The sequence below is a fragment of the Dendrobates tinctorius genome, unplaced genomic scaffold, assembly GCF_039654945.1.
Source record: "Dendrobates tinctorius isolate UK_male_01 unplaced genomic scaffold, ASM3965494v1 ptg000250l, whole genome shotgun sequence".
NCBI classification, from domain to species: domain Eukaryota; kingdom Metazoa; phylum Chordata; class Amphibia; order Anura; family Dendrobatidae; genus Dendrobates; species Dendrobates tinctorius.
This window is the reverse complement of record NW_027361917.1, coordinates 46,482,501-46,496,981: the sequence shown is the minus strand read 5'-3', so window position 1 is coordinate 46,496,981 and position 14,481 is coordinate 46,482,501. Positions and strand designations below refer to the sequence as shown.

General features: G+C 46.8%; 1 protein-coding gene across 1 annotated transcript in view; it reads left to right on the top strand.

Moving 5' to 3' along the window:
* SHPRH (SNF2 histone linker PHD RING helicase) overlaps nucleotides 1-14,481 on the top strand; it is a 217,747-nt gene that overhangs the window by 187,419 nt on the left and 15,847 nt on the right. The window contains exons 26-27 of the mRNA XM_073557668.1: nucleotides 1,337-1,429; nucleotides 2,752-2,838. Of these exons, the coding sequence (XP_073413769.1) occupies nucleotides 1,337-1,429; nucleotides 2,752-2,838 (180 nt within the window). The remainder of the gene's footprint in view (nucleotides 1-1,336; nucleotides 1,430-2,751; nucleotides 2,839-14,481) is intronic.

Below are 14,481 nucleotides of genomic sequence, written 5' to 3'. Positions count from 1 at the left end.
GCAAAAATAACGCGTTTCCATCTAATTAAACCACAGACTGGCAGGGTGATTGATACAAATATATAATGAGGAGAATGGCGCTAAACCACTGAGCCGACCTGCACCAGGGTCAGAGTGTAGGGGTGGTGGGAAATGACAAGGCACAAGAGTGTAACTAAACAACGCTGCTGAATGTATGGCATTACTAATAATAAATGATGGATAAGAGATAATATTTGCACCAAACATAATGGGCAATTACACAGCATAACACAATGAATAAATTTATGGAATGAGGTGTTTCTGATGCTGATGGACTTTTAAACCTGTTAATAAATTCCTAAACTCATTAAACGAAACATATGTAAAACATATAATTTATGAAAGTCATATGCAGCATTAATGCCATTCAGGTATTTTATTTATTCATTTTACAACCTCATTTAGCTCCATTAATTCCACAGTGCTAACAAATCTCATTATCATTGGGGACCACGGCGGCTCACAACCTAAATTCCTTATCAGTATGTTTTTGGAGTGTGGTAGGAAATCGGAGAACCGGAGGAAACCCAAGCAAACACGGGGAGAACATACAAACTTCTAGCAGATGTTGTCCTTGGTGGGATTTGAGCTCCGGATTTCGGTGCTGCACTGCTAACCACTGAGCCTCCGTGCTTACTACTATCCCTATTATTGATGTGGATAATCTCGGAGCCAGTGACTGCGAGATGGACTTAGTAGTTTAGTGGAAGGGACAATATAATAATAGAAATAAGAATAACATAATATATTATTAGATGATCTGGGTCCTGTAGTAAGATTGGGTCCTAAATATTGGACAACGTGTGGACTAACCTTGCCTATAAAACCTGGGTGTGCCTTGGAATGTGCCACAACCTAATGAAAAGTAGTAGAAAATATTCTCGCCTAGAAAAGTTTTGCTATAGGCACAACTCCAATTATACGATAGTGGATTCCAGTGGGTACAACCAAACCAGCCTGGTGTACTGTGAAAATAACCTCCATGGGGAGTTCCAGTAGAGCTGAATGAAGTGAAGCAAGCCAGATAAAGGACTCCTGTCCAGATAAATGCCTTGTGTCTTTTAATAAAAAAAGCATTTTTTACATAATACTTCTGCATAAAAAGATTATATATAATGTTACACAAGTGACAGCCTAGAAATGCACTAAAATGTCTTCTAAAGGAATGGTCGTCGCAAAGAAGATGATCAGTGTACAGTACATAGAGCATGATGAAATGAAAATTGTCTCTAATCTTTCAGTTTTCAGAGAGGTTTCATTTTATTTGGAGAGGAATTGGAACTTGTTATATCTCTTATTTTCATTTTCTTTAAAGGGGAGTCATTCCACAAAAGTTGAGGCAGTTGTCAGAACACTTATGAAAATCCAATCTCTGGATCCAGGGGCAAAATCACTGGTCTTCTCTACAGTAAGTGTACGAATTCAAGCTACAAAGAACCGGTCACTACAACAGATCACATGGTCTCTTCGCTTCCAATCAGCAGCCCTTATAGAGGTCATGTTACCTGAGGTGTCTACATAGAACTAGTATATTGCTTTCTGCACCTAATGTGGCACTTTTGGAGGGCTCCTGGGTTTGTCTTAACCATAGTGTAAATCTATTAGCATTTCAGGTAAATGTCATTATTTGAAAACCTATAGAGAAATTTGCACTAAAGAACCAAAATTTATTTAAAAAGTATAGTTTACTAAACAATCATAACAGAGATAAACATGAAAAAAATAAAGGGAATGATAAAATGGTGAATGATACCAAAAGAGAGGGCACCGCAGACCAGAGACAAAGAAATAAAGCAAGAGTATAATGTAATACACCCACACATGAGGAAACCTTTCAAATAGATGCTAGGTCATACTTAATAGAATGAGATTACCAAGCAAGGTTAAACCTTAAGATATTAAAGGGAGGTGGGCATAAGTTGTAAAACTTAATAGATACCTCAGGCCTGCAGGTGCCACGACCCCTACGCGCGTTTCGGCTGCGTGTGCCTTTTTCCTGGGGGGTCCAAATTTGCCTTAAATGTCATTATGTGTATAGATGTGTCATTGTCACAGACTCTCTTTAATATGCTGTTTTGGGGCAAAATAAATATTAAAGGGAACCTGTCTCCTGATTAATTCTGCCCAAACGATAGGCAGCTTGATTCAGAGCTCAGCTGCATGATTGCAGCCAGGTAAATTTTTCTCTAAAACATGCTGACAAAATATAGAGAATCCGGGCCAGGGACAATAGGGTGATACAACATTAGTCCTGTGTCTGCCTTGGACGGCTTCTCCCAGTGCCACATGAAATGTAGGAGCTGCAGAGGATGTCAGATTAGAAACTTCTTATACTTTCTCAAAATATTCCACCCACTTACAGGGAAATTTGGGACTTGTGACCCCGCAATATAAAAGAAAGCATCCAATGGCAGCCAAGAAAGGACAGCTTAACATTATGCCTAACAGTATATTCATCCGCTGAGGCAAAAGAAACCATGTTTTTCCAAATATAAAATGTTTGTACACGTCTCATTTTGTCGTCAGTGTGACCTGCCTTGTGGTAAAGTATGTGGGCGATAAGTTAATGTGGGTAAAGGGATCTTGTGATACGTAGGCATTATTGTAGAACTTCTTATTATGTACTTTTTCCAATTTGCCTCTTACTTTGCTTATCCCAGTAATACTCCTGTGTGAGCGGTAATGCTTGTCATGTCAATATATATTGCTCAATTATACATTTCTCTCTAGTGGCAGGATGTATTGGACATTATCGCAAAAGCTCTGCAGGACAATAATATGGTCTTCTCACAGATCAATGGGATCCAGAAGTTTCAGGTACTGAAAATCCTTGACTGCATTGTAATGATATGGAGAGCGAAAGGCTTAGGGGAATGAGAGAGGACACCGGGGTGAGAAAAGGTGTTACCCTATAACCTCCCTATCCATCATCACTGAAGGGGAGCTTAATTGTCTCCTCTCCAAATCACATCTCACAACCTGTGCACTCGACCCCATCCCATCCCACCTCCTCCCCAACCTCACCACCACTCTTATCCCATTCCTAACCCACCTCTTCAACCCATCACTAACTTCCGGTGCCTTCTCTTTGCTTTCAAACATGCCACAATCACGCCTATCCTTAAAAAGCCAACCCTCGACCCAGCTATCGCCCAATATCGCTGCTACGATTCGCTTCCAAACTCTTTGAGCAGCACGTCCACTCTGTACGTTCCTCCCACCTCTCATCTAACTTGCCCTTCGACAATCTACAATCTGGTTTCCGCCGCCATCACTCCACTGAGACCGCCCTGACCAAAATTACTAACGACCTACTTACAGCCAAAGCTAACGGACAATACTCTATACTCCTGCTTCTAGACCTGTCCTCTGCTTTCGACACAGTTGACCACTGCCTCCTACAGTACTACAGATCCTCTCCTTTGGCATCAAAGACCTCGCCTTATCCTGGATCTCCTCATACTTTTCCAACCACACATTCAGCGTCTCCCACTCCCACACTACCTCCTCATCCCACCCTCTCTCTGTTGGAGTCCCCCAAGGCTCTGTTCTAGAACCCCTACTTTTCTAAATATATACACTTGGCCTGGGGCAACTCATAAAGTCCCATGGATTCCAGTACCACCTTTATGCTGATGACACCCAGATCTACCTCTCTAGCCCTGACGTCACCTCTCTGCTGTCCAGAATCCCGGAGTGTCTATCAGCCGTATTCTCCTTCTTCTCCTCTCGCTTCCTCAAACTCAATGTGGGCAAATCTGAACTCATCATCTTTCCCCCATCTCACAGATCTTCCTTACCTGACCTATCACAATTAACAACATCACGCTTACCCCCGTACCAGAAGTCCGCTGCCTCGGAGTAACCCTTGACTCTGCCCTGTCCTTCAAACCGCACATGCAAGCTATTTCTACCTCCTGTCGCCTCCAGCTCAAAAATATTTCCAGAATCCATCCTTTCCTCAACCTTCAATTTACTAAAATGCTTGTGCACGCCCTTATCTCCCGGCTCGACTACTGCAACATCCTTTTCTGTTGCCTCCTTGCTAACACCCTCGCACCTCTCCAGTCCATCCTTAACTCTGCTGCCCTCGTTACTCCTCTGCTTCTCCCCTCTGCAAATCTCTTCACTGGCTCCCATTCCCTCAGCGTTTCCAGTTCAAATTACTAATACTGTCCTACAAGGCCATCTATAACCTGTATCCTCCATATGTCTCTGAACTAGTCTCTCGATACCTTTTATCACGTAATCTCCAGTCCTCCCAAAACCGCCTTCTCTCCTCCACACTTATTCGCTCCTCACCCAACCTCCTCCAAGACTTCTACCGAATATCCCCCATCCTCTGGAATTCTCTGCCCCAACACGTCCGACTATCAACCACATTCGGATCCTTCAGACAGAACCTGAAAACCCACCTCTTCAGGAAAGCTTACAGCCTGCAATGACCCCGTTACCTCCTCACCACTACCGAAGCTACCGCCTCAACCAACAAGGGAGCTGCTGCAACCCCCCAACCTACTGTGTCCTTCCCCACCATCATGTAGAATGTAAACCCAAAAGGGCAGGGTCCTCTCCCCTCTGTATCAGTCTCTTTGTTAGTTTGTTTACTGTAAGTGATATCTGTAATTTTGTATGTAACCCGCTCTCATGTACAGCACCATGTAATCAATGGTGCTATTTAAATAAATAATAATAAGGTGCCCGTTATTATAATTTGACGTACCGTATATACTCGAATATAAGTCGAGATTTTCAGCCCAAAAAATTGGGCTGAAAGTCCCCCTCTCGTCTTATATTCGAGTCATATACAAAGGGGGTCGGAGGGGGCGATGTGTCAGGTCATACTTACCCGTCCTGACGCTGTCTCTTGAGCCCCCAGCTTCTCCCTGTGCTCTCTCTTCCTGCCTTCAGCGGTCACGTGGTGCCGCTCATTAAAACTCATGAATATGCGCATATTCATGAGTTTTAATGAGCGGTACCACATGACCGCTGAAGGCAGGAAGAGAGCGCGCGGAGAAGCTTGGGGCTCAAGAGACAGCGTCAGGACGGGTAAGTACAGCGATACTCACCTGTCCTGCGTCCATGGCTGCTTGCTGCTGTCTGTCATCGGTCAGTGACTTCAGACAGCAGAGGGTGCGGTGACGTGGTTAGTGCGCGCCGTGCCCCCTGCAGTCTGAACGTCACTGACTGATGACGTGGCAGCGGTGAGCAGCCATGGACGCAGGACAGGTGAGAATCTGACACCCAGCGACGGAGAGGTGAGTATGTCATTTTTTTTATTTTTACATGCAGCAGCAGCATGGGGGCAGCATATGAGGGAACAATCTATGGAGCTTCTTATGGGGGCAGCATATGAGGGAACAATCTATGGAGCTTCTTGTGGGGGCAGCATATGAGGGAACAATCTATGGAGCTTCTTATGGGGGCAGCATATGGGGGAATAATCTATGGAGCTTCTTCTGAGGACACCATATGGGGGAATAATCTATGGAGCATTTCCCACCCTAGGCTTATACTCGAGTCAATAAGTTCTCCCAGTTTTTTGTGGCAAAATTAGGGGGGTCGACTTATACTCGGATCGACTTATACTCGAGTATATACGGTAAGTTTATGTCATGGTCTGGAAGGGGTTCACAAACTATAACATAAATTTACGTCATGGCAATTGGGCGGACACAGAAGCTGTGCCCGCGTGATCTCCGCTAGGAGCTTGTCGTAAATTATAAGCGAGTTCCTGTAGTCACAGCTGGAGCGGTGCCTGCATGTCCCTGGGATATTTAACCCCTAAATGCTGTAATCGATATTGATCGCAACATGTAGGAGGCCATCATTATCATCATGACATCCGAGTCTGCCAGCTATGGTAAGCCTGTTAGACCAAGCTAAGATTATGGTCTAAGAGGCTTCCGTCTGTGCAGCACTAACAGAAGCAATGTATTATATCAGCGATCAGAGTAATAAAAGTTAGTCCCATAGAAGGACTAAATAAAAAAGCTTAAAAAAAAACAAAATTTAAAATGAAAAAATGCTATGACAATAAATACATTTATGTAGAAAAAAAGTACACATATTTGGTATCGCCATGTGAACACAATGAAAAAGTCGAATGTCCCACAAAAAAAAAAAACTGCCATGCAGCTCCGTCACTGGAGAAATAAAAAAAAAGCTATAGCTCTCAGAATAAAGATGCAAAAAGAAAAGAAAATTTTGTTGTGTAAAAGTGCCAAAACATAAAAAAATAATATAAATGTGGTATCGATGTAATCATACTGACCCGAAGAATAAGGCTGCTTCATCAATTTTACCATACTGTGAATGGCATTAAAAAAAATATATTCATGAATTGCTGGTTTTTGTTCATTCTGCCTCCCAAAAATCTGAATGAAAAGAGGTCAAAAAATATGTACCCAAAAATGGTACCAATAAAAACATCAACTCATCCACACAAAAACAAGTCTTCACATGACTCTTGGCAGAAATCTAGACAAATTTTAGCTCTCAAAATATGGCTATTCAAAAACTCTCTTTTTTGCATAAAAAAGTCTTACAGTGTGTGATTGTCGCCAAACCTAAAAAAAAACAACTATATAAATTTTGGTATCGCTGTAATTGCACCGATCCGAAGAATAAAGTAGTCTAATCACTTATATCGCACCAGGTATGGAGTAAAAATAGATAAAACCAATTTTTCACCTGGTTCCATCTGGCAATGGAAATATAGGGGGCTTTCACGTTACTTGTAACACAAAGGCTCTGGAAGAGCAAATGGCTCCTCACTCCCTAAACCTATCGAATTTTGCACTCTCAAATCCAAATTCCTCCGCCCTTCTGAGCCCCTCAGTGTACCTTAACCACATATAGCGTCCACTTTTCTCCTATGCCTCATTGGGGGACACAAGACCGTGGGTGTGATGCTGCTTGCAACTAGGAGGACACTAAGTGAACACAGAAAGTTAACTCCTCCTCTGCAGTGTACACCCTCTCGCTGGCTGAGATTTCCCCAGTTCTTGCTTAGTGTTTGTAGGAGGCACTTGGGCCTGACTTCAGACCCCACTGTTTTTATTTTCTATTTTTGATTTTCTGTAAATTATTTTTTAATTAACGGAGAGAAGGGGGCGACGGTTCCTTTCAATGGCCCGCTCTCCCCGAACCATCAACAGGCGAAAACGCGGAGTATACCTCCCCGTACCCTTTCCTGCGACGACTGGGGCATACCTGATTCTTCGGGGCGACGGTTCCTCTACAGTCCCGATCTCCCCACACGGATACGAGGGCAAGCGCACGGAGTGCATGGAGAAGACTTTAAGAGCGATTCGGATGCCCTGTATCAGCCCCATGGTCTCTCCATCCCCCTGCCCATAGGGAAGATCGATTGAGGTATACCCCTTTAAGAACTCCTCCGGCTCTGCTACATCACTGGGAGGATGAGATCTGCAAATGGAAGGTCCCGGACAGCGCGGCCTGTGCGAGCACCATATTGGAGGTATGGGGTCGGGTCCTGGTCCCTGGGAGAAGCTCTCCCCCCGCTCCCGGCGCTCACCACGGGTAGACCCAGAAATGTAGTCCCCGGCTTTTCGGCCTACTAGGCCGCAATTTATATAGCGCCACCCACCGCTGGCGCCACTGCCCACATCTTTGGCGCCTCTCGCTATGTACTAGAAGCGCCCTCCTAGTCTCAGGGGCCATGTCCTTTTCAGCCTCAGGCTCTGTGACTGGTGCGGGGGCGCGCGCACTGACTGACAGCACCTGGTGACGCTACAGGGCCACCACTCTTCCTCCTGGGGACACAGCATCAGGACCGTGGGTAAGCTGCATCTGCCCTCAGAGCAAAGCTTAACCCCTTCTCTGCACATTCCCTGCAGCTGCAGCTCAGGCTTTGCCTGTAACCCTTTCAGGGGCACTATGTCTCAATCTAAGGAAGCCAGAAGGGCTACTAAGAAGCACACTGCATTCTTTACCGCTTGTACCTCTTGCAAAACTGCCTTGCCCAGTGCCCAGACTAATCCGATATGCACGGATTGCGACCCGTCTTTTGCTCAAATGCCATCTGCCACCGCTGTGACGTTGCTCCCTGCGTTTATTCCCTCTGAGTGGGATGCCTCCCTGTCACGGTCTGTGGAGTCGCTGACCAAGGCATTAGACTCCCTCCGGGAATCCTCTTTAAGTCAGACAGAACGCACCTTTACCGCCTGAGGAGGGCTCTGGCGACAGCTGGGATTCGCCCACCTGCAGGGGCTGTACTCGTTCAAGGGATGGTCAGGTCTCTAGAAAGCGGACCCAGGACGCGTCCCCTAGTCACGCTCGCGCTTCAGCATCGGCAAGTTTTGTCTCTCGCTCTCCCTCTCCTAATATTAGCGAACATGACTCTGAATTCGAGTCTGACACGTCAGTCCCTCAGAATCCCCCAAATGACCAAGAGTCGCTTGATTCTCTTATAGAATCAGTGAACAGGATTCTGAAATTGGATGAGGAAAATATTCCCGCTCCGGAACACGCTATCTTATTTAAGAAGACCAAACGTGTGTGCAGGCTATTTGCCAGCCATCCGGAGTTTAAGGACATTGTCCAAAAACATAGGGACCGGCCACATAAACTGTTCACAGGGCAAAAGCCTACCGAGGCTAAATACCCCTTTGCTCCAGATATAATGAAGGATTGGTTACAGTCGCCTTCGGTGTATCGCGTCTTGCTTCTAAAACGCTCCTATCCATTTCTGAGGGCTGTTCAGTCAGAAACCCCTCCGGTTGTCAAATTAACTACCTCGCACGCTCAGTTTTCGAAGCGTCTGGAGCGGCACTTTTTCCATCTTTCGCGGTGGCTAAGGCAATGGCCGCTTGGGCAGAAGTCTTAATTACTGCCTTCCAAGGTAGCAATCTTCCTCCGGAGGCAACCAGTGTCACCAGGCTGATAATTCACGCAGGGGACTTTGTAGTGGATGCTTCTTTAGATGCCGCCAATTGCGCTGCTCAGGCTGCCGCTAATGCAGTCTCCATTAGAAGAGCCCTATGGCTCCGCGACTGGCGGGCGGATTCCACCTCCAAAAGATCGTTGACTTCTCTGCCCTATCAGTCTGGTCATCTATTTGGAGAGAAACTGGACCAGCTCATTTCTGACACTACTGGAGGGAAAAGTAAATTCCTTCCCCAACAAAAGGCTGTCCGGCCGTTTCGGAATCAACAGCCAACTCATTTTCGTCCTTTTCGCAACAATTCCAGTTGGTCCTCCACAACCTTCTCTTCCGGATCAGGTCAGTCCCCGCGTGGAGACAGAGGTCCCCAGATCTCATACAGACCTAACTGCTCTTGGAAGCCCAGGCCAAGGGCATCTGGATCTAGGGGAGCCAGATCCCATAGATCCTCTACACAATGACTTGTTGCAGTATCTGGTGGACACTGACAAAGAAGGCGGTCGTCTACTTTCATTCAGTCACACCTGGCTCGCGGTTGTCCACGACAAATGGGTCAGGGAGCTGGTGTCCACCGGATACAAAATAGAATTCCCCCCAAACACGTTTTTTCTGGTCCTCTCCTCCCAGGACAAAGACAAAAGCTTTCCTTCAGGCCGTTCATGCGCTGCAAAGGGACGGAATCATCATTCCGGTCCCTCAAGACGAAAGGTTCAGGGGTTTTTATTCAAAACCTTTTTGTGGTTCCAAAGAAGGACGGAACGATGCGGTCCATACTGGACCTCAAGCTGTTAAATCAGTTTGTCAAGGTATGCCGATTCCGAATGGAATCCCTCCGATCAGTTGTCGCCTCCATGGAAAAAGGAGAGTTCCTAGCATCCATCGATATCAAAGATACTTGCCTTCACATCCCGATTTGCCCATCCCACCAACATCTCCTGCATTTTGCAATTCGCGAGGAACACTTCCAGTTCGTTGCCTTGCCCTTCGGACTCGCCACTGCCCCCAGGGTCTTTACCAAGGTCATGGCGGCTGTCATGGCCATTCTTCACGCTCGGGGAGTGGTGGTACTGCCATATCTGGACGACCTGCTGATCAAGGGTCCGTCCCTTCCAGCCTGCAAGGAATCTGTGAATATCACAGTAAATACACTTTATCGCCTGGGTTGGAAAATAAACTTCGAAAAGTCTTCCCCAACACCGGCCCAGCAGATTTCCTTTTTGGGAATTAACGTGGACAATTCCCGTGAGTTGGTCATTCTCCCTCCTGAAAAGGCCTGAGCCTTACAACAGGGAGTGCGGACTCTTTCCCGACCGTCTTCTCACTCAATACGTTTCAGCATGAGAGTTCTCGCAAAGATGGTGGCAGCGATAGAAGCAGTCCCATTCGCACAGTTCCATCTCCGCTCTTTACAACATGCGTTGCTGTTGACTTGGGACAAGAACCCGTCCTCCCTGGACCGTCTGTTCCTTCTGTCCCAGCTGGTCAGACAAGCCCTCAAGTGGTGGACACTGAAATCCTCCCTGAAGCAAGGAAAGTCCTTTCTCCCAGTGCGATGGTCGGTGGTGACCACCGACGCAAGTTTTCTGGGCTGGGGTGCGTTTTTTTTGTCACCACACGTCTCAGGGTCATTGCTCAATTCAGGAGTCCCGTCTCCCCATCAACATCTTGGAGACACAAGCGATCAGATTAGCCCTACTGAGTTTCCACCGTCTCCTCGCAGGTCACCCCATCAGGATCCAATCCGACAACGCCACGGCTGTGGCTTATATCAACCGTCAAGGGGATACTCGGAGCAGGATGGCCATGCACGAAGTGAGTCACATCCTCCATTGGGCCGAGACCAACCATTCGTCTATCTCAGCAATCCACATCCCGGGGGTAGACAATTGGACAGCGGATTTTCTCAGTCGCCAAGGCCTTGCCTCGGGAGAGTGTTCTCTTCATCCGGAAGTCTTTCAGCAGACTTGCCATCGCTGGGGGACTCCGGATGTGGATCTCATGGCCTCAAGACTAAACAACAAGGTTCCTCGATTCATTGCCCGATCCATGCGTCATCGGAGCGGACGCCTTAGTTCTGCTGTGGCACCAGTTCCGGCTCCCGTACATTTTCCCCATCTTCCCTTGCTCCCGAGGGTCATCAAGAAAATGAGAGCAGAGGGAGTACCAGTGAATCCTAGTCGTGCCAGATTGGCCGCGCCGGGCATGGTACGCAGAACTAGTACAACTGGCCGCCGACGTTCTCTGGGAGCTTCCAGACCGCATGGATCTACTCTCACAGGGCCTGATTTACCACCAGAACTCCGGTGCCCTGTCTTTGACAGTGTGGCCGTTTGAATCCTGGATTTTAGCATAGGCTGGTTTTTCTCACGACGTGATCTCCGCCATGATTAGTGCTAGGAAGCCCATGTCCATGCCCATTTATCACCGCACCTGGAAAACCTTATTTTCGTGGTGCAAGGACCATGGTCGATCCCCTCTGGTGTTTTCTGTTCCTTCCATATTGGAATTCCTACAATCCGGATTAAAGTCAGGCCTCGCGCTTAGCTCGCTCAAAGGCCAAATTTCAGCCTTGTCAGTTCTATTCCAACGAAAAATTGCCACTAATCTGCAAGTGAAGATGTTCATTCAGGGAGTTTCCCATGTGGCGCCTCCCTATAAAAGGCCATTGGAATCATGGGACCTTAACTTGGTTCTCAGAGCCTTACAGGAGGCTCCTTTTGAACCACTGCAGGACACCACTAACTGTTCTCTCTTAGAAGGTGGTTTTTCTAGTTGCAATTACGTCAATCAGACGAGTTTCGGAATTGGCGGCCCTGTCCTGCCGTCCTCCGTTCCTGAATTTTCATCAAGACAAGGCAGTTCTCAGGACGTCCCCGTCTTTCCTGCCCAAGGTCATGTCTTCCTTTCATCTCAATGAAGAAATTGTTTTGCCTTCCTTCTGTCTGGCACCAGCCCATCGCATTGAGAAGGCCATCCACACACTGAATGTGGTTAGGGCTCTTAGACGGTACATCTCGCGGATGGCTCCCTTCCGCAAGTCAGATGCCCTGTTCGTACTTCCAGGGGGGCATAGGAAGGGTCTAGCCACCTCAAAAGCCACGCTAGCCAAGTGGATTCGCTCGGCTATTCAGGAATCCTACCATGTCAGGGGCACGCCTATCCCAGCATTGATTAAGGTGCATTCTACCTGATCAGTGGGCGCCTCTTGGGCCATTCGGCACCAGGCATCGGCGGAACAGGTCTACAAGGCTGCGACTTGGTCCAGTCTGCATACCTTGACAAAACATTGTCAAATTCATTCTCAGGCCTCTGCGGATGCTGCTCTTGGCAGACGCATCCTGCAATTGGCAGTACCACAGTTTTAAGTCAGTGGTACATAGGGTATTAGCAGTTGTATGCTCCCCACCCAGAGACTGCTTTAGGACGTCCCACGGTCTTGTGTCCCCAATGAGGTGTAGGAGAAATAGGGATTTTTGTGTGTGCTCACCGTAAAATTCTTTCTCCGAGCCAATCATTGGGGGACACAGCACCCACCCTATTTAGCCTATTGGCTTACTGTAGCATTCTTAGATTTTGACATAGTTATTGTTATTTGTTTAATGCTCCTACTGCTTTTTCACCAAACTGGCGAAATCTCAGCCAGCGAGATGGTGTATACTGCAGAGGAGGAGTTGACTTTTTCTGTGTTCACTTAGTGTCCTTCTAGTGGCAAGCAGCATGACACCCATAGTCTTGTGTCCACCAATGATTGGCTCGGAGAAAAGGATTTTGCAATGAGTACACACAAAAATCCCTATTTTTGGCATTTCTGTAGCAACTAGTCTGCTTTATTTATGGGGTTCATGTCCCAACAAGCATGAGCTGGACACAATGCACTGGTCATTGCAACAGCAGATTTGCAATCTTCACTCAGCAACTTCCATTGCTCCTTGTTTCTGGAGTGGTACAATTTCCATACTTGGGTTACATGAGGGGGATTCTATTTTTCTGGCACCTAGGGGCTCTGCATATGGAGTCTCAAAACTATTCTACGAAATTTTGTTCAAGAGTCAAATCCGTCCCTCCTGAGTCTCGCAGTGTCGCTAAGCAGTTCTGTACAGCCACATATGGAGTATTTCCACGTTCACAAATTTTGTGACAAATTTTGGTGCAATTTTTACTCATTTCCCCTTGCGAAAATGTAAAATCTGGTGCTAAAACAACATTTTTGTTGTAAAAATGGAATTCTTTTTTCTTTACTGCCCAATGGTATAAAATTCTGTGACACACCTGTGGTGCAAATATGATCACTGCACCCCTAGATGAATTCGTTGAGAGGTATCTCTATATATAAAAATGAATGTGTGTGTGTATCACCCACCAATCACGAAGCATCTTTCATTTCACCAGAGCTGTTCAAAAGAAGCGGAGCTGTGATTGGTTGCTATGAGCAACAGTTTTCCTTGCAACCAATCACTAAGCATCTCTCATTTCACCAGAGCTGGTTAAAAGAAGCTGAGCTGTGATTGGTTGCTATTACCAACAGTTTTCCCACTTGACAACACCTCAGCAGATACTGACATGGTGGGAGAAATCTAGCATCCCTGGGAACATAAGCTCCCAGCCATTGTCTGCCCCCCAAAAAGGAGCAGAGAGCACATGACAGAAATGAATCCCCCCCCCTCCCTCCCGTACCTATATACATATCAAACATCCTCCATCCCGTAGGCACATCTTCCCTCTTAAAGGGATCATTGGTATGGAAGTCAGAGCAAATCCATCCAGCGCTTTGGTTTTGACCCCAGGCCTCTCTTAAAGGGATACCCAGTATGGAAGTTAGGCCCTTTCCACTCAGCTCTGTGGTTCTGACCCCAGGGTCTCTTAAAGGGATCATTGGTATGCAAATTAGGGCAAATCCACTCTGCGCTTTGGTACTGATCCCAGGCCCTTCTTAGGCTACGTTCACTCGTAGCGGAACTCTTGCGGAAATTACCGCAAGAATTCTGGATTCCATTCCGCGGGAAAATTGCATTTTAAATTCCCGTGATTTTCCTGCGGAAAAACTAGCGTTTTGCAAGCGTAATTAGCTTGCAGAATGCTAGCGTTTTCCAAGCGATCTGGAGCATCGCTTGGAGAACTGATTGACAGGTTGGTCACACTCGTCAAACATAGTGTTTGACGAGTGTGACCAGCTGCCTATGCAGCATCAGTAGTAAAAGATAGGATGTAAAAAAAAAAATATTGTTATTCTTACCTTCCGGCGTCCGCGCAGCCTTCCCGCCTCTCTCCACGCTCCCGGTCCCAGTAATCCTTTGCGAGAATGACCGCGATGGCGTCCTTTCTCGTGGGATTGCAACATCTCGCCGTCATTCGCGATGACGTCGCTATCCCCGCGAGAACAGACGCCATCACGGTCATTCTCGCAAAGGACTACTGGGACCGGGAGCGTGGAGAATGGCGGGAAGGCTGCGCGGGATGCCGGAAGGTAAGAATAACAATATTTTTTATTTTAAATTCTATTTTTTACAGGGATATGGAGCCCAGAGCCCGGAGGACAGTCTTCTCTCCTCTGG